The 24,137-nt window shown below is 40.4% G+C and overlaps 7 protein-coding genes across 7 annotated transcripts; all 7 read left to right on the top strand.

The window, feature by feature from the left end:
* Positions 1–286: 286 nt before the first annotated feature.
* On the top strand, positions 287–5,584 carry TM35_000045020 (chaperone DNAJ protein; the record flags this gene model as incomplete). Its single annotated transcript, XM_029022696.1, has 1 exon — positions 287–5,584. One exon carries the CDS (start codon positions 287–289, stop codon positions 5,582–5,584), a length of 5,298 nt encoding a protein of 1,765 aa, XP_028886354.1.
* Positions 5,585–6,269: 685 nt separating this feature from the next.
* On the top strand, positions 6,270–8,669 carry TM35_000045010 (uncharacterized protein; the record flags this gene model as incomplete). The annotated part of the gene is made up of 1 exon (XM_029022695.1): positions 6,270–8,669. The coding sequence occupies one exon, from the start codon at positions 6,270–6,272 to the stop codon at positions 8,667–8,669; it is 2,400 nt and encodes a 799-aa protein (XP_028886353.1).
* Positions 8,670–9,121: 452 nt separating this feature from the next.
* Positions 9,122–11,632, top strand: TM35_000045000 (uncharacterized protein; the record flags this gene model as incomplete). The annotated part of the gene is made up of 1 exon (XM_029022694.1): positions 9,122–11,632. The coding sequence occupies one exon, from the start codon at positions 9,122–9,124 to the stop codon at positions 11,630–11,632; it is 2,511 nt and encodes an 836-aa protein (XP_028886352.1).
* Positions 11,633–12,424: 792 nt separating this feature from the next.
* TM35_000044990 (uncharacterized protein) lies at positions 12,425–14,059 on the top strand (the record flags this gene model as incomplete). The annotated part of the gene is made up of 1 exon (XM_029022693.1): positions 12,425–14,059. The coding sequence occupies one exon, from the start codon at positions 12,425–12,427 to the stop codon at positions 14,057–14,059; it is 1,635 nt and encodes a 544-aa protein (XP_028886351.1).
* Positions 14,060–14,711: 652 nt separating this feature from the next.
* Positions 14,712–15,998, top strand: TM35_000044980 (putative metacaspase 5; the record flags this gene model as incomplete). Its single annotated transcript, XM_029022692.1, has 1 exon — positions 14,712–15,998. The coding sequence occupies one exon, from the start codon at positions 14,712–14,714 to the stop codon at positions 15,996–15,998; it is 1,287 nt and encodes a 428-aa protein (XP_028886350.1).
* Positions 15,999–17,401: 1,403 nt separating this feature from the next.
* Positions 17,402–18,583, top strand: TM35_000044970 (uncharacterized protein; the record flags this gene model as incomplete). Its single annotated transcript, XM_029022691.1, has 1 exon — positions 17,402–18,583. The coding sequence occupies one exon, from the start codon at positions 17,402–17,404 to the stop codon at positions 18,581–18,583; it is 1,182 nt and encodes a 393-aa protein (XP_028886349.1).
* Positions 18,584–19,399: 816 nt separating this feature from the next.
* Positions 19,400–23,620, top strand: TM35_000044960 (uncharacterized protein; the record flags this gene model as incomplete). The annotated part of the gene is made up of 1 exon (XM_029022690.1): positions 19,400–23,620. One exon carries the CDS (start codon positions 19,400–19,402, stop codon positions 23,618–23,620), a length of 4,221 nt encoding a protein of 1,406 aa, XP_028886348.1.
* Between the last annotated feature and the right edge of the window lie 517 nt (positions 23,621–24,137).

Below are 24,137 nucleotides of genomic sequence, written 5' to 3'. Positions count from 1 at the left end.
TTTCTTTTATACGTACACCCCGTATGCACATACGCATGCGTGGATGGACAAGCACACAAAACTCTCATTCGTGTCATTCTAAAGGTTTGCACGCGTAGGCGGCGAGAAAAGAAGATTATTTTTTTTCTTTTTTCAAGGGGCCGCCTTCCTATCTACATACTTCTTTGCACGGATCGTATATATATATATTATTAGTAATATTGTTATTGCTATTGTCATTATTGTTTTTTAATATTATATTGTATCCATCCTATACGGTTATATAAAATTATTATTAAAAAACAAAATGAAGCGTACACTGTCGAAGGAGCAGCTGGCCGATCTCGCCCAACAGGCTGTAAGTAGCATACGACGCTTTATGTCATCTAGTCAAGACATCATGACCGTTAGACAGCAGGATCTTCTTTCTACGGCTAAGTCCATTGAAGAGTGCTGGCAAAAAAAGCGGTTAGCTGCTGATGTGAGCGTAGTAGAGATGTGGGTGACAGGCTTCCAAGAGGAGCTTGCTTTTCAGTTGGAGTTCTACGGCAACAATAATAGCACTGGGAAGAGTAAGAGTAATAGTAATAATAATGGTAATAATAATAATAATAGTAATAATGGTAATGGTAATAGTAATAATAATGGTAATAGTAATGGTCACCCGTCAGGTAACGGTGCTCCTTCAGGACATTCTTCTGGAGATGGGAGTTCACAGAAAAAAACTCCAGCACGTAAATGCATTGGAGAATCAGCGATGTTGACATGTACAGAAGTGCTGAAGATTCTTATGCGGACCAACGGGGAAAAATCAGTAGAAATATTTATTCGACTTCATTTGGGAACCTATATGACGAGGTATCTTATGTGTGTTCCCTTAAGTAAGAAGGTGCGAGAGGCTTTTGCTGCGGTTTTACCAGAAATAATAGGATATAATGAGTTAATGCTTGAAGAATGCCTCTCTGTGAGTCGTGGACTTCTTATACCTCAAGAGAGAGGAGGAGAGATAACAATGGTGACTCCAGAGCAAGTACACTGGGCATGTCTTCTTGCCACGATATTTCGTCGAGTAGATGTGAATAATGTTCCTGTAGATAATGCACGTGTTCAGTGTGGACGTAGTGGATTCCTTTCGGATCTTATTAACACCTGCACGAAACTTGCCCATAAAGAAGAAGAAGAAGGAGGGGGAGGGGGAAGTGGTAGTTGTGAAAAATTAGGTGATGGCGTACAAATTACAGCATTTATTGTGTACTTTGGTTTAATAACAGCTATGATGCGGGGATGTGCGGCAAACAAAACATTATGTCGTAGTGAACATCTTGAGGAATTGACAGCACTGTGGGTAAAGGCAGCTTCAAATGTATGGAGAGTTGAGCAAACTATATCTATTCCCACACCTACCGCTGGGACAGATGTGATTATAACCGTAGATGGGGCACAGATTTGGGCCTCAGACTTGGTAGAGTTTCTTGTAGAGATTGCTACAAATGATAGTTTCTCACTTAGACGTCAGACATTATATGAAGATAGCGTAAATAATGGTGTTTCCTCGAGTGTATTAAATGCAAATAGTTCTCCACCACCTACACCTTCACCGTTATCATCACCAGGATTAAGTCGTACAAGTAGACGGTATGAACCATTACCTCTTCATTGGGATACTATATTAATGGGAGGATCTGCTCATGTTTGGCAATTAGCATCTTTTGTTTTTAATTGTGTTATTTCTGATGATAGTTGTAGTTTTATTGCAAAAGCTTTACTCTGTATTGATACTCAAAATACTATGTCAGAGTTTATTTTTCGTAGTGTTATTTCAACATTAATGCTACTCTGTACGGCAAGACCTCAAAATGCTGAAGTTCTTGCAAAAAGTTCAATCTTAAAAGCACTTATAGCACGAATTACTTTTCCTCAGGAAAGCGTTTTCCCCCGAGAAGTAGTTATATCTGGTAAAACCTATACAGCTACTCATGCCATGAATGCATATACGGTACGATTATTATTTTCTTTTATAAGCCTCATGTCATCACTTTATGTTTCGGAAGATACATTACCAATGCTTCAATATGGCTTAAAAGAAATGTCTTTACGACAGACTACTCAAACAGATGCAGATATTATTGAAACTCTTTTACATGTTATTAGTTGTACAGGTTTTCCACATGGTGTGTTATTTTTCTCTGGAGGTAGCAGTGTGGTTTGCAAGGTAGATCGTTTTCCTCCTACCCGATTTTATGGTTATAGTTTTGCTGCCTGGGTTTATCCAAAATGTGTTTGGTTAGAAGGGAGTCATTTATTTTCCTATACAGATGCCTGTTCTGGTAGTGCGGTTGTATTGATGATAGTCGCTAATGGTAGAACGTGTAGTTTATTATTTCAGATACGGAATTCAACAGAAGTCACTTTATCGTTGGTTCCAGATACATCTTTTCAGGCAGATACTTGGACACATCTGGCATTTACTCATAGTATGACTGGATTTACAATATTTATTAATGGAAGACGAACAGAAAATAGTCTTACCGTTCCCTATCCTAAATCTCCTTCAAGAAAAGACCGTCTTCAATTTGCATTTGGAGGTTGTTGTAATGAACCATCATTTTTCGGTTTTGTGGCAAGTATTGAATTGTTTGAAAACACTTTATCGGATAAAGATATCCAACGTTTATATCAAGCAGGACCACGACCCTCACGGGATGTCACTTCCTCATACCATCCACTTCTTAGTGTGGAGAGTCAAGCCGTCGCTGGTACCAAACTTCTCAATGTAGGGGTTACAGGAACATTAGCACGCAAACATGAGGGAGTTTCCGTACAAAGTGTAGTTGCATTTAATCCACCGAAAGAACGGGAAATATTTATGCGTGAAGATGTTGTGCGTTGGACTCTCCGTACACTTGTAGAGGCAAAGAACTCACCACTCACATTTCCAATAGTTGCCAGACTCTGTGTACAGTTTATCTGTACCGCTATGAAGCTAACCACCACAGAGGAGGAGTTGAATCAAATGGTGGATGAACATGCCATTGCCCACCTGAGAGAGGCTGTACTTGCATGGGAAAATATACCAATTGAGGTGCCGGCGGTGCTCATTGCTTGTGCCATTCCACGCAATGGCGGTAAAGTAATGCGTACACATCCTACCACTCAGACAATTCTATCACTTCTCTTGGATGTAATTGGTGAACGGGGAATAATGAGTTCTACAGTAATTTCCTGTATATTGCGTGAACTTAGCGATACACTACAAATACCAGAGAATGTTATCCTCTTTAGAGGAGTACCAGGTAGATTTGAACAGATATTGCGAATTAGTGAACAACTTCCATTAGAATGTATTGATGGTCTTATTATTCTTGTAGAACGACTCTGCAAGGAACCACGTGAAATGGAGCAAACACTACAGTTTCTCTTATCTGAACCCAATTCTAAAACAGTTGATTTTGTGAAGGCAGGTTTATTACATATGTTATTTGATATTGCCCGAACCAATACGGCTATGTGTGACCTTATAGGTGGAGCTTTTGGAAATTGTGGAGTTTCTTTTCTAATTCGACTTGTTGGAGGGAAAAATCATAGTAGTGAGGTTATTCGTATATTTGCTCTTCGTATTATATCTCTTATGCAACATACAAACAAAAAATTTCGAGAATTATTTATTAAATCTTACGGTTATGAAGTACTTGCAGAAGTGATGACATCTCCATCTTCTTCATCCGTTCCTATACGCCTACCAACATTTGATTGTTTATTTCAAATGGTTTTTGATGCATTTCAACCGAGTACAGAAGATACGGCTGTCTTATCACATCTACAACAGGGATGTTCAAGTAAGGTTAAACGGCGTCTATCAAAAAATCAAGAACAAACGACACTATCTAAAGGAAGATTGGGACAAACACTTGGATTACAAGGGTATTTACCAGGATTAGTCTCTCAGAAATTACGAGTAACACGACGTGAATACAGTTTTGATTTTTCTCTTGACTTTACATACAGTACAGATACAAGACTCTACTTGGATGATGCTCATCGATGTATCCGACAACAGGGAAGCGGTGTGTGTGCACTTCAGGTACCACAGGCCATTCACACTGTGTTGTGTCTGTTGGAACGTTTACTGCGTGGAATGAGTGTTGGTGTTGGGGGTAATGTCTCTGGGGGATCCAATTCTCGTGATGCTGTTATTTCACGTGAAAGTAGTACAGATGCGAATACAGGACCATCAGAAGATCGTTTTGTAAATAATATGGGTGATAATCTTAGTACGGCTTCTGCTGTTTCTCCTACACAAGAAGATTCCCCAGAGTCTGTTTCCATTCGTGTTCTCAATCATTTGGAAAAGATTGTGGATCGTCCTGAGAATGGTATGATGTTATTACCCTTTCCTTGGTTAAATTGGTTATGGTATGCCGTAAGGGATGTGTTTACCCCAGCAAGTAACAGTGGTGTGGATTTACCACCAAAGTTTCCAAAGAAACATGCTAGTGGAATTCAACAACGAACACGAAATATCATTCGTAGTTTAGCTATTCTTGATATAAGCCATAATTCTAAAGCTAATATTGTGCGTATTATACGACAGACAGAGCAATCACCTCTTTTAACAAGAATTGTTCTCGAAGAAATTGTTTACTTCTTTACGAAGAATCGATGTGTAATAAGCAATCAAAGTGATGCTGTGAATATTATCAAGAATTTGGATTCCCTCTTTCATAATATTGAGGATGTATTAAATCCTCTTCCGCTTGCTTTAGGTTTAGAAATTGTAAATTCTATTAGTGCTATTGCTGTTAACAACAATTCATGGGTACGTATGCGTATGAAAAATTCAAGCCATCTCTTTGAAACACGTAAACACTTAAGTTTTCTTTTATTGTCAACAATAGAAGGTTTTCATAAATTGGAACTTGGTACTATTGGACAATTATTAGAAACTAATGGACATGATGCAAATACGGTACGCCTTATTTTTCGTAGGTTCGTAGATGCCATCTCTAATTGCGACGCGGATGAAGTAGAGACATTACTTACCATGACCCGTCAACTTGTGAATGGTGATTACAATCATTACCAAGTATTATTATCCATGGTGGGTAATGAGTATCGGGGCTTTGTGGACCTCTGCCTCCGTTGGACCTCACGCAGCACCTCCTCTCCGTTGGCCACAGATCGGCCCGCGAGCAATCCCAGCGATCTCTCCGCCCGCACAGAAGAAAAGACGAATGTGGATGAGCCGCTCGTCTCGGAGGTGATCCAGTGGGGCCGCGAGGACCACACGCGGTGGGAGTCCCTCAAGCAGCGGGTCTGCGCAGCGACGAGGTCCACAGAAGTCGTGCAGGAGGGGCCGGAGCGGAATGAACGGGAGCGGAGTGTCCTCGCGAAGGTGCGGCGGGCGGAGGAGAGAAGACAAGCCATTCAGAATAAAATAGCCGCAGAGGTGGAGCGCATTAGTAGAGAAGTGGATCTGCATCTCGCCACAGGGGCGGGAGCGATGGGGAGCAGTTGCAGTACTACGTTGAGCAATAATGTGAAGATCACAGCAACAGACTCGTTGACAGTGTCAACAATGGAAACGGTAAGATCACTGACAAGTTGAGGTGTGTTCAATAGCGCCAGTGTGCATACACCTAAAAGGGTAAAATGATCATTTGACCACACATATTGTCTCTTTTTCTCTCCTCCTTTCTTGCCTTTTGTTTTTGTTTCAATTCGTCTCTGTGTGTGGTTGATTGAGAGTGAGTGAGTGAGTGAGTGAGACTGTATGTGTGTTTGTTTGTTTGTTTGTTTGTTTGTGTGTAAAGAGATGGAGGTTCACGTTTCGAGATGTGTTGGAGACCAATGGATACGTTTCGTACTTTTTGTTTCTCCTTTTTGTATTTGTCCTTGTTTCTCTCTTTGTTTCTTCATTTATTTTCCTTCCAACAAATTTCTATTTGATTTATGCTTTAAAAGGTGTGTAGTGTCAATATGTTGAGTGGGAGTTGTAGTGAGGTGATATTTTTTTTTTTTTTAGATTCTTACTTTCATGGCAATCATTTTTTTTTTTTCATTTATTCTTTCATTCATTCTTTTACAATTAGACTTATATATATATACGTACATATATACATATATATAGGTTTTTTTTTCCTTTAGATTTAGAACTTTAGAAGAAAAGGTGTGTGTGACAGGCAATACCAAAAAAAGAAGAGGAGGAGCAAGAAGGAAACCATTTAAACCGACACATATATATATATCTAAACAAATATATATATATATATAGATATATAGATATATACAGAATGCCTATTATTGCACAGGAGAGGGATGTGCTGCTCAGTTTTGGCTCTATTCTCGCCGCACTGGGAGTGGCCCTTCTCGTTCGGGCCATCATGTGGGTGATCGCCACACTTCTCTCCACCTATACACGTCCACGTGCACACACACACAGTTACACACATAAATTTCTACTCCTTCTCGCCTTCACATTGTTACTACTAGCCCTTCCCACAGGACTCGCACCGCACATTACAGTCATTGCCGCCGCCCTCGCTGCTCTCGCCGCCCCGTACCGCCGCACCGCAACGTTTGTGTTGTGCGTTGCAGTCTTGACACTCGCCGCGCCGCGGTGGATCTCAACAGTGCAGTTGGAAATACCACCAGCACAGACCACGTGGGTTTCGCGGTATTATGGACAAGTGGCCATTTGGCCCGCCGAGAGTATCACCTCCACCCAATATTTCTTAATTGTATACAATGATGTAAAATTAACGCGATTGCCTTGTGAGGATCATAAGGTGAGTAGACGCACATTGTGTGAGGCTGAAAATGATAGGACTATTGCTGATCCCATGGGATGGAATCAAACTCGTGTTTTGGTATCACTTGGGGATCAAACGAGTATTTATGCCTTGGAAAGTTGTAGAGATAGTCTTCGTGGGAAATCCCCATTCATGCATCAGATTACACTACTTGGAACTAAGAGTACTTTACATAATCTTACGATAAGATGTCGATTGCAAAAACCCGAGTTAGACACCATTCCTCTTGGACCCACTGCTTGTCTGAACTTGGTTTCGGATGTTGTGCTTCTTAATGTACATGTTGAGCTGTACAACACCAGTGGGGTATTTCTCTCTAGCCATAAAATTCATAAAGCAAATGGCTGCACAGAGGCCTTGGAACAATTACAGGATTTTATTCAATTAAATGGTATTAACGTTAAATCATTCTTAACTTGTATTCCAAGATTAAATAGTCATGATCTTTTGCAACGAATAAATGATGAAAGATTTTTACCAAGTGTATTGAAAAAGGAAATACCAAGTTCTCTTCGTTGGATATGGCGAGCACCAGGTATTCTACAAAACATACTTGAACAAGTCAATAACATTTTAGAGCATATTATACTTCCTGCTTCAACTCTAGCAATGGCGAAACTTTCCGATCTGTTAGTGACTCTTAAGATATTTATTGTGTATGCTGTGGAAAGGCTAAGACCATACATTTATTCTATCCTGAAGAATACACAGATGTTAGTATATGGGGTTTCTTGCACAACAATGAAAGGTATATTTGTATCCTTTTGTCAAACCCATGATGCATATGATAAGAGTAACTTTTGGTATCAACTGGGGGTTCGAATTGTTGAGATATCATCTAATACCGTTCGTCTGTTATTAGATGCTGTAGATCTTGTACCAGGATTCTGGACCGCCTACAGCTTTGCATGGCGTTTAGAGTGGTCACTGACAGTATATTGTATACAGACAATAAAGATAGTCATTGTGGAAGTATGTATAAAAGTTATTGAACCTCTGTTCCGACTTCTTAGTATAAACTTAGGTCGTCTTTTTTATACTGTTTTGCGTTTAGCGCCTTTGTGTTTTGAGGCGATTGGTTTTACGACTATTATCAATGTTATTGGTAAACTCTTTAAGTTTGTCTGGTATCTGGAAATGCAGTGGCTGGCGAAGGAGTGGGTAATTGTACAGAAACTATTTTGGTATATATGCCTTTTATTAGTTGCGGTGTTATCTTTTCTATTAAGTGTATGGAGTGTTTGTTGGGGTTGGGGCGTTTATATTTTAGGGCTTTATACCACTACATCTATGGCAGCTCATTTCTTTGTAGCCTTAATTCAAACAATTATTATTCTTATTGCCATGCGGAATGAGTTAAGGGAAATTGCAGCCCGGGAATCCGGAAAGTATCCTTCGTTTATGAGACAATATACAGGAGGCATGTTTGTTATTATGATGATGACGTTTACAAGAGTACATTCTGTAACGACCGTTCGTTATCTTGTAGCGCATGTTGCCGTTCTCTTTATGTTAGTTGGATTATCAGTACTTCGGATCTTTTCAAAGGTGTATAATATAACCCTTTACATTGTTTTTCCCTGCATCTCATCTTATGTGGGTCTTGAATTTGTTTCTAAACAGCCAAAGCGGTCAAGTGTGATAGCGATATCGATAGCCAAAGGAGTTCTCGTTGTTCTTGTGGATCGAACCATTGGGAATTTTGTTTCACTTTTCTTACGGGAACTTTTCTTCTTTTTACTTCTTCTATTGTTATCTCTGGTGGTAATAGGAAGTTGGCAGAAACAACTTCACACAAAACTCACTTCGGTGTGTCAACAACTCCTCCTTGTGCTTATGCCACGTGCAGATTCCGTGTCTCCACAGGCCATTGACAATTGAACTGTGTTTTTTTTTTTAATTTATTTTTCTATTTCTGGTGGTGGTGGTGGTGGTGGTAAGGATTCCACTGTATATATATATATATATATATATATATATATAATTTGTGTGTATTTTCTCTTAAATTTCCTTGATATTCTATAATTCTATATATGTAATTTAATTGTGTTCAGTGTGTATAGTCTCTGAGTGTTTTCCTGTTCTTTTAGTTTGATCCCTTTTCCTCCTTTTCTTAATTTTATTTTTTCTTGTTTCTTTCATACATTTTGGGATAACAGCACGGCTTCTGTTTGTGTCTACAGAAGCACTAGAAGTAGCGAAAACAGAAAAAGAGAAAAACGAGAAGAAAAAAAAAAACAAGGAAAAAAAAAAAGAAAACAAATCAAACAGACAGAGAGAAAAAAAAAAGAAAAAACAAAGAAAGAAGAAAAGAACGAGAAGAGTTTTCTGAAATGAAGTTGACTGGCACAGACTTACCACCTGCTCTCGTGACTGCTGTGCGATCAGGATTTGATGCGTTTGTTCAGTTGCAGCGTGTGCGCTTTGGCAATTCTACCGGTGAGTCCGTTCAGCCCGCGGTGGAGGGCGCCGTCGCTCGCTGGGGAGCCACCGCCGTGGTTGGTGTTGCCAACGCTCCTGCTAATCATACGAACAACATGAATAATAATTCTAATATTAATAATACTAAAAACAATACTAATAATAATGCTTTCACAATGTTCCCATCAACCTTGTGTGAGTGGTCTGATCTAGTTCTCTCTCGTCTGAAGGCGATGAAGGAAAGTGTAGTGTTGGATCCAACAGCCGAGGTGGTGTGGGAACTCGTCTCAACAGTGATTGCCATATTAGAAACAGGCGGTGCGGAAGGTGTAAATGCGAGTGCACCGTATTTGGAGTGGTATAGGAGTCGATTTGTGAATGTGGATTCTATTTATCAGGTGCGAGATACACTGAGTGCTGTGTATTCAAAGGACTCCCTCACCCAAGCAGAGGAAACAGATCTCTTTGAGGGAGTTGTGGGTCCTTACATGATATCGATTCAACGCGCATTCCTTGCAGGATTATTTCCTGTGGCTGCAGAACTTATTAGTTCTCTTGTAGACTATTTACGTTCATGTGCTGTGGTTCCGTTTGATGCTGAAGAAGAAGGTATTCTAACAGATGTGATACGATTATTGTTGGAACCTCCAACTAACAGCGTGGAACATAGAGAGTGGATGAGTACAGCTAATGGACTTATCATAGACGCTAAACGCATCCTAACAGAATCACGTGATGACTCTAATATGATCATGCAAGTAGCACGACAGTTAAAATCATTATGTTTAGATCTCCTTCTTATGATGAGTGGTGATGCGGCGTTAATTTTGGATGTGTGTCATCTTTTAGAATTGGATGTGATGGATTATATCGCTGCGATATGTGCCGTGTGTGAACCATACATGAACCTTCATCAGTTACATCATCTTTACAAGAGTGCATTAGACTCATGGAAAGGTACTGTCTGTGGTCCTTGGTATGTTGGGGTTATTGAAAGTCTGCTGGGAAGTCGCTCTGTGGTGGATATTGTGACGGCCATGCATCTTGTTGGACAGGCCGTACGGTGTAATGCATACATGTCAGGATGGAAGAATCATGATGATAATGATGATAACAACAATAACAATGTTGTTTCCTCCCCAACAAATCCACACATTGTTGGGGATTTGAATGATACATACAACACCTATGATGATAATACCTCTAACGATACCAATGAGGGAAATCTCAATGATAGCAGCAACAGCAGCTATAATAGTAGAAGCGGTTCTAGTAGTAGCAGCAATAGCAGCAGCAGCAGCAGTGATAATAATAATAATAATAATATGAACGGTAAGAGTACGAGTGTATGCAGTTCCACAGAAGAGACGGAGGGACATTCAACATTATACCGCCGCTTCGCTTTACTATTCATGGCTGCACACGTAGCGGATATTTGTGCACCGCCATTAGGGGCTGCGGTAACACACATGTCCATCACATTTCATCGTAATGAATTAGTGGAGGACTTTGTGGCACTCTTTAGTAGACATCCACTACTTTGGCGTACGGCAGCGATGTATGTGATGTACTCACCTTTTATGAATCCCGCTATTCTCTCTCATATTGTGAGAAGACGGGCGGCAACGGCGGTTAAGGATAGATACACTTGTTTAGCCCTTCACACTTTTATTCACTCCACATGGGATGAAAACAGTCCTTTTCAACTTGCACTGCGGCAAATACTGCGTGATAAGTATCCACTAAGCCAAACAGTGGATAAGTGGATTACCGCTGTTGACTTTTACCGTCGAAAGACTGTGGAGGCTCTAAATGCGGATATCATTAAGGAACGATTATTGTGTGCGAATACAGCCCCTGCCATGTGGTTGGCGCTGGAGTGTCAACAGTCCAAATCTCTGCAATTACACTTTGAAAAGATACTGCGATCTCCATTGGCATTGCAGAGTGAGGAGGTTTATCGCGTGGGACAGGCCGTGAATAACTCATTCATCTCCGTTGATGCCAGTGCCAATCTGCGCATGTTGCATGTACTGCGACTCTGTGCGGCATTATGTGAATACCGACGATCATTAGAGCTTCTCCAGCAGTATGATGAGAACAACAAGAACAAGAATAACAATAACAATAACAACAATAATGTGGAGGTTTCAGATATTCAACTCCTTCAGGTCACACTGCGGGCCGCAGAGAAGGCATTATTGTATGTGGTAGACTTCCGCATGCATCCCGTTGCCGTGTTAACATTAGTGGAGCAGACCGCTGCAGTGGCCCACCGTCTCTCACATTCACAACGTCCATACACACTTCTACCGCTGCTCATTCACGCACTGGAGTTGGCAATGACTAGTAACCCAACAGAACAGTCGGAACAGAGAGTACGAGCCGCAGGTATTCGTGAGAAGATCATGAAATTACTGTAAAAGGATGTTGTTGTCATTACAAGAGTTCCATCTCATACATTTAAAGGATGTATGAGTGTGTTTATTATTTGCGACTTCCATTGTTGCATTCATAAGAGAAGAACTCTGTACATTCTCTGCAGATGCCACTTCTTGCAAACCTCTGCAGGACGAAGATAAGTCGAAAAGGAAGAAAAAAAGAAAAAAAAAAAGAAAAAACACAAAAAAACAAGAAAAAAAAAAGAGCAGAGTAGAGAGAAAGAGAGAGAGAGAATGAGAGAAGAAGGTGAGGAAAGAAGATGGGAACAGAGAGAAAACAGACTAGGAAAGAAAGTCTGTGTTCACATATTTTATATCTGTAATTCTGGAAGTCTAATAAACTGGTCGTAAACACACACGGGTAGGAGGAAATAAAATGTCGATGAGAAGGAAACGAAAAAGAATGGTTCCAAAAGAAAGTATATATATATATATATGCTTACAAATATATACGTACATGTATGTATATATATTTTTTATTTATGTTTTTGTGCTCTTGATGCTTACATACATTGTTATTTCTTTTCTTTTTTGTTTTCTTTTTTGTATTGCTGGTACTTTTTATCATTATAATAAATAGGGATAAAGCTAAAAAGGAAGAAAGGCCTTTTTTTTTTTTTTTAAGACCGTATAAATTTCTTTTTTTTTTTTTCTCCTAAAAAACAAAAAAAAAAACACAGATAAAATACTACATATCTATATAGTTATATAGTTGGATTACTCCTAGTTTCTTTTTTTTCTTTTTTTTTCGTTTCAATTTCCCTGACCAAAGTAATGAAAAACAACCGTTCAGAACTGCGATTTCACCCTCTTGTGATCACCACTGTGGTGGTGGGGGTTATTCTCTGCTTTGCGCTGGGCTACAACCACGGCGCGGGGGCGTGGGAGCGGCAGTTCATGGCGGTATATAATCAACAACAGGGACGTGAGCGGCATCTCTCCACGATGTATGAGGCCTGCCACAGTGAACTCCTCACGCTCAGTGGTAGTGTGTCGACCAACAACAACACTCTTCATGCGGAACTCTCGGAAAATACCGATATGGAGGAACAGATTAGAACCCTCTCGCAGACGTTTGAGGGACTGACGAAGGAACATGCGAAGTGTCAAACGGAGGTGGCCGGGCTCATACAGGACACCAGCGCAGATGATATTCAACCAGGAGCAGCAGGAACAGAAACTGAAAAGGATTTACACTCTTTACGTCAATCTCTACATAATCTCACAGAGGGGGCTGGCATGCATACAGCCGCTCTTCTGGATTCACTGCGGGTACTTATGGATGTGTATAAGGAATTATGCTCTAGTCTACCAGGATGCACTCTACTCACGGATGAATCCCTCATCCAACAGTGGAGGGAAATGATGAATAGTGTACATTTAATACGGCAAGAAAAGGAAGAGACAGATATGAAACGTATGTTATGGCAATATGATGCAAACGATTTAACACACAAAAATACCGTTTTTCTTCCCAAGGATGAAGAAAAAGAAGTTCCTACCTTTTTTGAACGTTCTGGTAATCCATTAGTGGTATTAGGTAAGGAACAGGAACCTCGTATTGTTGTAGCCACCACACTTCAACGTATACACGCTTTACAACAAGCGGCTTTCTGCGCCTATAACCGTCGAGATCCCAACGTGACGGTATCATTTGCCTTTCTTTGGAAAGTGAATGATATCAGTGGTATTTCTGCTCTTCATGATTTGGTACAAACTCCACTCGTTACCTTCTGTATGGACTGTGTGGGTGTGGAGAACAGTACGGAGTTTTGGCAACAGTGCCGAGATGCCACAGGCGATGATGAGTTTTACGGTAAACGTAATTTCTGGGCTGCACGGTCAATGGTGCGACCACACCCCGCCGTTGTGCAGGAAGCAAAGAACTACACAAAATTTGTGTTAAAAGATAAAAAGGTATTAGCGGTAGTGGCACACAATTCCGTGAATGATTGTATTGAACGTATTCATGAACCTCGTGGAAATCATTTTCTTTATTTGTTGGCCAATTTCCCACAAGAAAAGAAACAATTTGAAACACATGTAAGTAATGATACGATATTTCAATGTGCTCCCACACCCACTCAGATAGTGCAGCGTATTACCGAAATTATGGAGAATGTTAAACAAGACGGTAAAGGAGGAGAGGAATTTGATGTTGTGTATATCAGCGTCCCTGTTGAGATGATGCATGACTTACGAGCACTCGAGGTGAAACCGAAATGGTGGGAAAAGACAATATTTCGTGTGGAGGTGGAAAGCGCACATGAGGAATTATTAGACCTCACAGTAGCTGGTCTGGCAGACACAATATTAGTGAGTCCCTATCTTGCCCCAAGTCAGTACGTTGTGGAAAGCTTCTTATTGAAGAATGGACTTCGGCCTGATGGACGCATATGGTTCTTTTAAATAAGCAACAAACAAAAGGAAAAAAGAAAGAAAAAAAAAAAAAGGAATCGTAAATATAACCCATATATAACAGCGCTCTGCATATCGCATATTTACTTGGTTTTTTTTTCTTTTTTTTTGCATTTCTTTGTTTATATTTCCATTCTTTCGATGTGTATCTGTGTGTAGGTATAATTATTGTTTCCCCTCTTTGATCGGTTTTCTCTTCCTTCTTGGTGTGTGAAAATGAGAGAGAGAGGTGAGAAGGGAAATAAGATTGAGACTTCCTTAGGCCTCCCTTTTTCTCTCATTTTTTTTTTTTTTATGTTTCTTCTTATGGTTGTTACTACTACATTTACTTCTTTCACCATGATCTCTATTCTTGTTTTCTCCATGTAAAATGTCTATATTTATGCATAGCTGCACTAAATAAGCACAAAGATCAAAAAAAAAAGAAATATACCAATAATAATAACAATTGTTGTTATTATTATTATTATTTTTATTACTAAGATATCAGGAGTCAAGGATTCACACTTGCTGACGTACAAGTATATATATATACGATAAAAGAAAGAAAAAAGGAAAAAAATAATTCAATAGTTGAAAAAAAAGAAAAAAAAGAAAAATCAGAAAAAAAAAATCAAAAAAAAAAAAAAGAAATAAGAAGAGAATGGATTTGGTTATTGGCTTGATTGCCGGTACTTTGGCAGCAAATGCCCTGCCTTATGTTGTTAACAGTATTGGGAGAGTAGATCGACCAAAACCAGTTAACATAGAGGAAGCATTACGTATGGCGCATGAGTGCCGTCCTGTTATCCCGTACCGAGCCCCTAGACCTTATGTCTATGGTCGTGTGAAGGCTTTATTTATAGGCATTAACTACACAGGAATGTCAGGACAGCTTAGTGGGTGTGTAAATGATGTAAAACAAATGCTGTCAACTTTACAACGTATTCAGTTTCCTATTTCAGAATGTTGTATTTTGGTGGATAATCCTCGTTTCCCTAATTATACAGATATGCCAACGCGAAAAAATATCATTAAATATATGGCATGGTTAGTATATGATGTACGCCCAGGGGATGTTCTCTTCTTTCACTACTCTGGTCACGGCACACAGACAAAAGCGAAACGCGACTCACAAGAGAGGTACGATCAATGTCTTGTTCCACTGGATTATCAGAGAAATGGTACCATTGTGGATGATGATTTGTTTGAATTGTTGGTGAAACGACTTCCCGCCGGTGTTCGCATGACAGCCGTCTTTGACTGTTGCCACTCTGCCTCTTTGTTAGATCTCCCTTTTGTCTTTGTGGCTGGTAATAATATGATGGCGGGTAGACGCTATGAGATGCGAATGGCCCGATCCGACAACTTCTCGCAAGGAGATGTGGTGATGTTTAGTGGATGTGCGGACTCCGGCACAAGTGCAGATGTGGCGAATACGTCTTCTTTTGGCACCGGCTCTGTTGCCGCTGGTGGGGCCGCCACGCAGGCGTTAACATGGGCGTTATTAAATACATCCGGACTGACGTATGCGGATATTTTCATTAAAACAAGAGAAATGCTACGCCAGAAGCGATACTCACAGGTACCACAGTTGTCCAGTTCAAAGCCGGTAGATTTATATAAACCATTCTCTCTGTTTGGTCCAATTACAGTCAACTCGGCTCTTATGCATTACGTCCCACAGCAGTATCAACAACCATGGGTGGTTCCACAACAACCACAGCAGCCGTATTATCCTCCACAACCACAACAGGGATATTATCCCCCACAACAACAACCCGCACAGGGGATTCCTCTTATGCCGGCATCAGGAGTTCCACCCGCACAATACCCACAGGCACTTCCCGCTAATCAAGGTGGAGTTCCACCCGCACAGTATCCATCAACAAGCGGCTACTCGCCGTATCCGGCGGCACTGTACACTCCACCCGGAGGAAAGCCATTGTAGGAATTTCCTTCTATACAAAGAGAGAGAGAGAGAGAGAGAGAGACACCTTGTGGTTTGTTTATTCTGTAGTGGTGGTGGGCCGTAGGGGCTAAGGTGAGAGAAGGAAGTGTTGAAGTTGCAGTGCTGTTTGGTAAATCTCCTCTGTTTTTAGTCAGAACAGAAAGGATAAATAAGTAAAAGAGAAAGAAAAGAAAAAAAAAAGATATTTCATTATGTTGTAATAAGTCTATTACTACTATATGTTTGTTTAATATTTTTGCATATTTCGTTGGTCTTTGAGTGTCTATGTGCTGATCTAATGGTTTTTTTTTTCGTCTTCTTTCTTGAGTTCTCCATTGACGTGGACAACGACAAACTGATGTGAGAAGGATGTGTTTGGCCCTAATATTTAAATTACAGTGATTGAAAAAAAAAAAAAAAATGCTGATATTTGGACATATACTGTGCTTACCTCTTTGTTTTGTTCTCCACGTACCCTAGAAAGTGTATTCCGCGTTGCCTTTTTTTTTTCTTTTTTTTTAGTGTTTTCTGTTTTTCTGATACAGTATTGGTACGTGAGGAGTATTGGGAAATCGAACACGTGAATGAAGGTGGCTGAGGTGACGTTTTGAATTTTTTTTTTTTCTCTTTTGTCTTCCTCTTTCACACATCTTTACTTTTTTGCATTTCCCTGGATTCTCTGTGTCTATATATATATATATATATACAGTGAAAAGGTCTCTTTTTGATTCTCAACGCCTATTCTTTTCTTTTTTATTATTATTTTGTTTTTTCTCTTTATGTAGTGAGTATTATTGTTCAGTTCGTTTAGTGAACCCCAAGTGGCCTTTACGCCTATTAGAGTCCTACGGCTTGCGGCTAAAGAAAGTGAGGGATTTGTGCATGGACTAGACGGAACACACAATGCTTGCAGAGTACAACACCCACAATAGTAATTGAACGATGAGGGTCTTCTTTTTGGCGTATTTAAATGAAGACTGTGAATGACTTGTGTTAACCTTTTTATTTTCTGTGGTTGAATCGTTAAATAAGTGACGATACGAACGCATTATACAAAGAGAAGTCTTTTTATTTGGAGTCATTCCACTATACTTGTAAAGCTATACATGTAGTGTGAGTGGCAATATGATTTTGTTTATTCTTTGGGGACACACTATATTTATTATTATTATTATTATTATTATTATTATTATTTCTTTCGTTGTTCTTTTCAGTATTTGCGTTTATTTTCACATCTCCCCTTTTATTTGCGTTATACCCCACCAGTAAGGAAAAGTCTGAGAGAGAGAGACTGAGAGGTATAAAATTGGTAAAGGCGTGGAAACAAGAACAAGAAGAACAAGAAAAGAAACAGACATATATATATATATATATATATATATACATATAAATAAATTCATTTCATGTTACTGCGCCGTCTTTCATCTACTCGCCCATCCTCATCATCTGTAGTGCTGCCACTCACACTTCTCACCCGTTGCTGCAGCACACATACGGGAAATACACCAGGCAAGAAGGAGGATGCCATTCACAGTGAAAAGACTACAGATCCCAAAACTGGGGACTCCGCCCTCGCACACGTAGAAGAAACAGGAATAGAGAAGAAGGAAGGGTTTCTTCAGCCATCGGATGATGTGGTATTGGAGTACGCACGGCATGCACTTAAGCGTGAGGGACGTGATCAACAACCCGAGGCCATTGTATGGCAGTGGGAAACAACACACCCACCCATCTTAGCGAAAGGTAAACAGAACTTTTATGATTACACAGATGATATTCCAGCCCATGTGAAACCCTTCTGGCATCATGAGTATTATCAACAACGGGAATACTTTCGATTACAACGTGAGAAACGTCCATTAAAGGAGCGTTTAAGAATATGGGGAACGGTATTCCTATGTATCACAGCAGCTGGAGCCTTTCTTACATTCTTCCGTGTCTGGGTTGGACAACCAAAGGAGATTCGTGATTTGCGTGAGGAGTTACTGCAGCAAACATACGGTAGAGTGTTGGAGCTGGCGGCGGGCCATGGACAAAACATCGGCGCCTACCCGTACGCCGTGCATGAGATCGTCATGTGCGACTCCAACGCCCAACAACTGCAGGCATTACGTTATCGTCTCCCCCGCACGGCGTATCCAAAGTACGATGTCCGACGTGTGCGTTCAGAGAATTTAGAAGTATTTGGCGATGCGGAGTTTGACTGCGTGGTGGATATGTTTGGATTGTGCCACTTGCATGATCCCGTGATGGCCCTTCGGCAGATGCAGCGGGTGGTGAAACCGAGTGGTCTCATTCTCCTACTGGAGCACGGCAGCAGTCCATACCCGCCGGTGAATTGGTTCCTCGACTACTTTGAACAGCGGCATAATGTAAACACGCATGGGTGTAAGTGGAACTCACCCATTCGCGACTACTTGAAGGAGTCACGGCTGGAGATTAAAGAACTTCGCAATATGCACTACGGCACTACTTATTATGTGGTCGCCTATCCAGAAGTGTTAGAGGCATTTGCGAACCGCGATGGCACACAGGCGGCAGCAGCAGCAGCGGCTTCAGCACACGCCGCCACTCAAGCAGCATAACTCTGAGTATATATATATATATATATATATATATATATATATATATATATGTTTCTTTCGCCTTTCTTTTGTTTCTTTTTTTTTTTAAACTTTCTATTGATGAATGGTACATATTGTAGGTGATGGTGGTGGTGATGATTATTATTTATTTCCTTCTGTTCTCTTCCATGATTGTTATCGTGTGTTATTTTCTCCCTACTGAGAAGAGTAGGCGTGTCTGGACTGTGTATCGACGTGGAGAGGACGCTGTTGAGACTTGATGAAGTCATCAGTGCGGCTTTTCACAGTTTTCTTTTCGTAAGAAAGTGAAGAAAAAGAACGAAGAACAAACAAACAAACAACAACAAAAAGCAAACAAGCAAACAAAGAAACAAACAAGAAGAAGACCAACAACGACAACAATAACAGCAGAAAGAAAAATAACGCAAAGAACGCAACAAAGAAAAAAAAAAAAAACAAAAAAAAAACATGATTTAAAGTCTCATTGCACCACATTATTATTAACGCTTTTTTTTTCTCTCTCTCTGTGTGTGTTTGTGTGCGTGTGGGTGTACGTTACTTCTTGTGTTTGACTCTGCACCGGTACTTTATGGCGGCAAACAAGTGGGGAAACCGTCAGAAGGAATTAGAAAAACAAAACAAAAAACAAATAAAAGTATACAAATAAATAAAAATTGCATAAGGTTTCTCTTCTGTCTATAATGATTCTACTTTTCCTTCTTTCTTTTTTTTTTCTAATAATAATTTATTGATGTATTCATATCTTTTTCTTTCACTTTTGTTTTTCCTTTTTTATACTTTATAAGGAAAAGAACCATGACGGAAAGGATTCCCATGTATGAATGCCACAAGCATCGTCACTTCATTCTACCACTCCGCTGTGGAAAACCAAAACGTTATTTTACTTCTTGCCAGAGATTATGTGTGACTTGTTTTGTCAATCAATTTGAACAGATGACCACCAATATTGCTGTTCGGGCCCTGCAGGACATGGTGGTTCTCTTGCAGGACTGTTTTTTACCTTCTTCGGATAAAGCAACAAGAGCAATGATGCAATTGGCCAGTGAGGATACCGAGTGGGATTATGATAGCCGAGAAGCAGAAGAATCATTTCTTTCACTCTGGCGTTCATTCTTATCGTTTCATGATGTTTTACTGCAACTGACGAGAAAGTTATGTACATCTACCTCTTTACACCGTCATGTTTCACTGTGTAGGGCGGCTCTCTCATTTTTTAGTTTTCTCTTCAATTTACTGGATGTGAACCCGGTGTATGTGTACAGAGCCAATGTTCTGGCACTCCCCGTAGAGAGAAATCACCTGGATATGAAGGACTGCAATAATAATAATAATAATAATAATAATAATAATAATAATAATAATAATAATAATAATAATATTGTTGATGATAATACTTGTGGTGGTCTTAACAATGATAATGATAACGATGTTAAAGATATTGTAGGATCTTGGCGTATTCTATTGATTGAATTAACACGTTGTATCTGTGATGGAGTGTTGGAAGGACTCCCGCAGGATGGGAATTCCCCTACCGGTCTTCTTTTTCTTACAGACTTATCCGATTCAAATCCTGTGTTTCTACAGATGCTTTCAGAACATTGCCTCTCCCACGTGTGTGCGTTGGTCATGCCGTTAAGAGATGCATATAGAGTAGAGTTGGCATTGTATTTACTCCATCAAGTGTTTGAATTCTCTACTGGACGTCCAGCATGGTTAGAGAATCTCACATGTGTGGTAGTGTCTATCAGAGACTGGGCCACACAAGGGTTTTCTTTTCTGGATTATTTGGCTTGGGCACTAAAGACATTTCGAGATGATGAACCTGTTGTGGTGAATGCACTTTGTCTCGCAAGATTTATTACAAAGTATGAAACGACGAAAAGAGGGATATTACTACCACTAGTAAAAGAAAGGGATGAGAATGAGAATTTATTTCCATGTATGCCGTTAGAACTTGTACGTAATTTAACATTTCTCCTTTTACATCTCAACCCAGATGTGGTTATTGCCGCAGCTGAAACCCTGCAAGGAGTTATCATGACTACACAGTCCTTTAAGGATTGCGTTGATATTCCAGACTACATCATTGAATCACTTCGAACAGCCACAGTGGATTCGGCCGTGGCATTAGTGCAGTTACTCAACCAACTCCCAACGGAGATGATTCCCAGCGGCCCAACACTTCGGGTTTTCTTTGAGCTTGTCGCTGTGAGCGGCAAAGCCTTTGAGGATGCGGTGGTGGGTCCACACTTCGTGGCCGTCCTCAGCGATCGCCTCACAAACCTCAACGAGGCCGCCCAGCAGATGGTCGGCACCGCGCAGACGGGAAATATCATCTCACTGCGTTGTTTTCTCCTGCAGCTCCGCAGTCTGCAGTCGGCCTGCGGGGGCGAAGGGCGGTCTATTCTCCCAGAGACCATCGCCCTCATGGCAAATACACTCCTGCGTCTATTGGCAGACTCCTGCGGGGGTAATTGCACAGAGAATAATAATAATAATAATAATAATAATAATAATAATAATAATAATAATAATAATAATAATAATAATAATGGGGAAGAAGAGGAAGAAGAAGAAGAAGAAGAAGGGAAAGTGGGAGATTGGCCTTTTGGGAATCGTCTCATGTCACTTCGTCCGGAAACACTCAGTAGCCTCTGTTGTGCAGTGGCATTTCTTCTTCCCTATTCTCAGACGGCTCTCATGCATCTCGCGGTTGAAATCCTCGCAGAAGTTTTGCGGCAGTTTTTAAATTGGACTTCAATGCAAGTGGATAATTGTATTGGAACAGACAGAAATGCCGCAGATGCGTTACTTGTGCTTGCGGCCACTGTGTTTGATCATGTTGTTGGTGATGCAAGTGGAAAGAACATGATCGATGGATTACTAAAACGACAAGTAACCGTTTTGCTTCATCATGATCTTCTCACTCTCTTACTTCGCGTTCCAAGTGATTCGATTACACTACGATCACAGATGGTGTATAATTTTATGCGAATAGCGGAAGCGAATCGTGCGAGTATTGATTTGGTTTTACCAGATTCATTTGTTTTGGATGATTCCACATCATCACAGTTATTACTAGAAAAGTCATTCTGTCGTTATCCTCATTGGGCCGCTTCTTTATTGCTTGCACTTGCAATGACTGATTGTCCACAACCAGTATCTGTGGAGATGTTAGATGACTTTTTTCTTAGACAAATGACGCTACTTCCATGGTTCTCAGATGCGACCACACATCCATGGGCACAACAACATAATACAGATAAGAGAGATGGTGGTAACTACGATAATATCAATAGTAATCACAATAATAATAACAATAACAGTGAAATTAAAATAGGTGATAAGGATTCTGCTATGGCTGTTCTTACTGCATTAAAAACATGTGCTGCTTATTTTAAATGGAGAGGTGAATTACCTCAAGGAAATATTATGCAATTGGATGCCTGCTTTACCACAAATAGAGTATGTAATGTCCCACAAGAGTATTATTCTGTCTTTTTTAAACTTTTTAGTTCAGCCCAATCTTCTTGGATAGATGCATTGGGATTGTGTGGGTGGGGAATAGTACTGCTATCCATTTTGGTTTCATCTTCTATTATGCATATGGAAAGCAGTGAAGATAACAATCACGTGAAAGAAGCGCAAGAATATCTTTTTTCAAATGATTACTACCAACAGCATAACAATCAACTAATCACTCTCTCACGTCTTGTGATAATTCATACCCCCAAGTGTGGTTTATTTCTTCTTCACCTTTTCGTGGCTACACGAAAGATGGTTTCTTTAAATTACCCATTTAGCTGTCGTATCCTTTCCTTCTTGTGTTATTGTGTTTCTCTGGCTGTGTGTGAGGGATCCATCGCGGCGGAGATATTTATTCGTCCACTGCTTGAACAACACATAACGCCTTTCTTACTATATAGAGAGACTCCCGCTCTCGCAGCCTATGTGGCTCGTCTGGTAGTATTAGCGCTTGGGCGATTGCCAATCCACATGGCGAGTTGTTGTGATCACACACTGTTTAAATGGGCTCTGCAGTACGTTCATCAGCAAGATACACAAGTGTATGCATGGCAAGTTATATTTTTACTGCTGGAACGCACACACGGAAGTGAGTTTGCCCTCCGACACGAATCTGAACTGGAGGCAAAATTAAAAAGTGGGGAATCTCTTCATTCCATTCCATTATCATCATTATCATCATCATCTTCTTCTTCTATGGTGGCTGCATTGGCAACTGTTCGCTGGATGGTGGAAGGGGCTATGCGGCGACGAGGTGTACGCCGGGCCGTTCCTCTTCTCACAGCACCCGTGCGGGAGTGGGCTCTGTGCACACGGCAGTCATCTACACTGCGTGCATGCATCGTCGCCGCCGTGGAGCATCACACTCGAGAGATCATACCCGACGCTTCTCTTGTGGAAGCGGCGCCAATGCTCTTGGCGTGGGTGAATGAACTGTTTGCCCAACAACACACCACAGTGGCCGCCGCACGATTAGCGTATACATTGATACAACACGTGCCCCAACTCGCCGCCTCTCTAGAGGCATTGGGATTATTTCTGCAGCTCACAACGGCCTCGCACAAAACACAGACAACCCCCAATAAATATTCTCTCAACACGGTGGAAGAGCGGGCGTGGGTGTTTGCGGCCCTCATCTCAACATGGCCGCCGTGGGCCCATGCCGCTGGTCTCAAAGCGGCCGTGGAGGCGTTTCTCTCAACAATTGAACCCCCACGGCGGGAGAATCGTGGAGTGAAGCGGACACGTGAGAATTACACAGCAGACACCACTGTTTTCCTGCAGGAGAGAAATGTGCGACGTGCGGTCCAGGCACTTGTGGAGGCATGTGAAGATCAATCTGAAAAACATGGTGAATTTCCCATGAGTCGTGCGAGGGACTTTTTTCTCAATAGTGAAAACAAAGAAATTGACAATAATGATACGGAGAGGACATATCCAGTTGTATTTGGGGTGATTCACGATGGATGTGAGTTCTTTCTTCCATGCTAAATAGTACTGTCATCAGATGTTCTCTTATTATTTTTATTTTTATTTTTTTTTTTTTTAATTCTTTTTGGTTTATATAAAGAGGATATGATTATATTCCTTTTTATTTTATTTTATAGGCTGGTTTCTGTTTATAGTCTGTTATTGCTTTTTTAATTTTATTTTTTTATTTTTCGTGTTTTTCTTCTGTGTGGGACAATCACAGCTACAGAAAGGGAATCACATGCACAGATATAAAGGGAGAAGGGGGTGGTGATTGCAATAATATTACTATTACTGTTATTATTATTATTACTGTTATTATTATTATTATTATTATTATTAATGAATGAATGAGTTAATTAATTAATTAATTGATTTGTTTCTGTTCTTTTTGGTTTTCTTATTATCAGGTGGACTGACGGAACTGAGCAGTTCCCTATCCTTCCAGAAAGGGGAAAAAAAAAAAAACAAAACATCGAGTTAAAGTAGTAGACAGAAAATAATAACAGTTGCCAAAAGAAAAAAAAAGAAGAAAGAA

Source organism: Trypanosoma theileri (assembly GCF_002087225.1).
Source record: "Trypanosoma theileri isolate Edinburgh chromosome Unknown TM35_Tth_4_V1, whole genome shotgun sequence".
Classification (NCBI taxonomy): Eukaryota; Euglenozoa; class Kinetoplastea; order Trypanosomatida; family Trypanosomatidae; genus Trypanosoma; species Trypanosoma theileri.
This window is presented reverse-complemented; position numbering and strand designations above follow the sequence as displayed.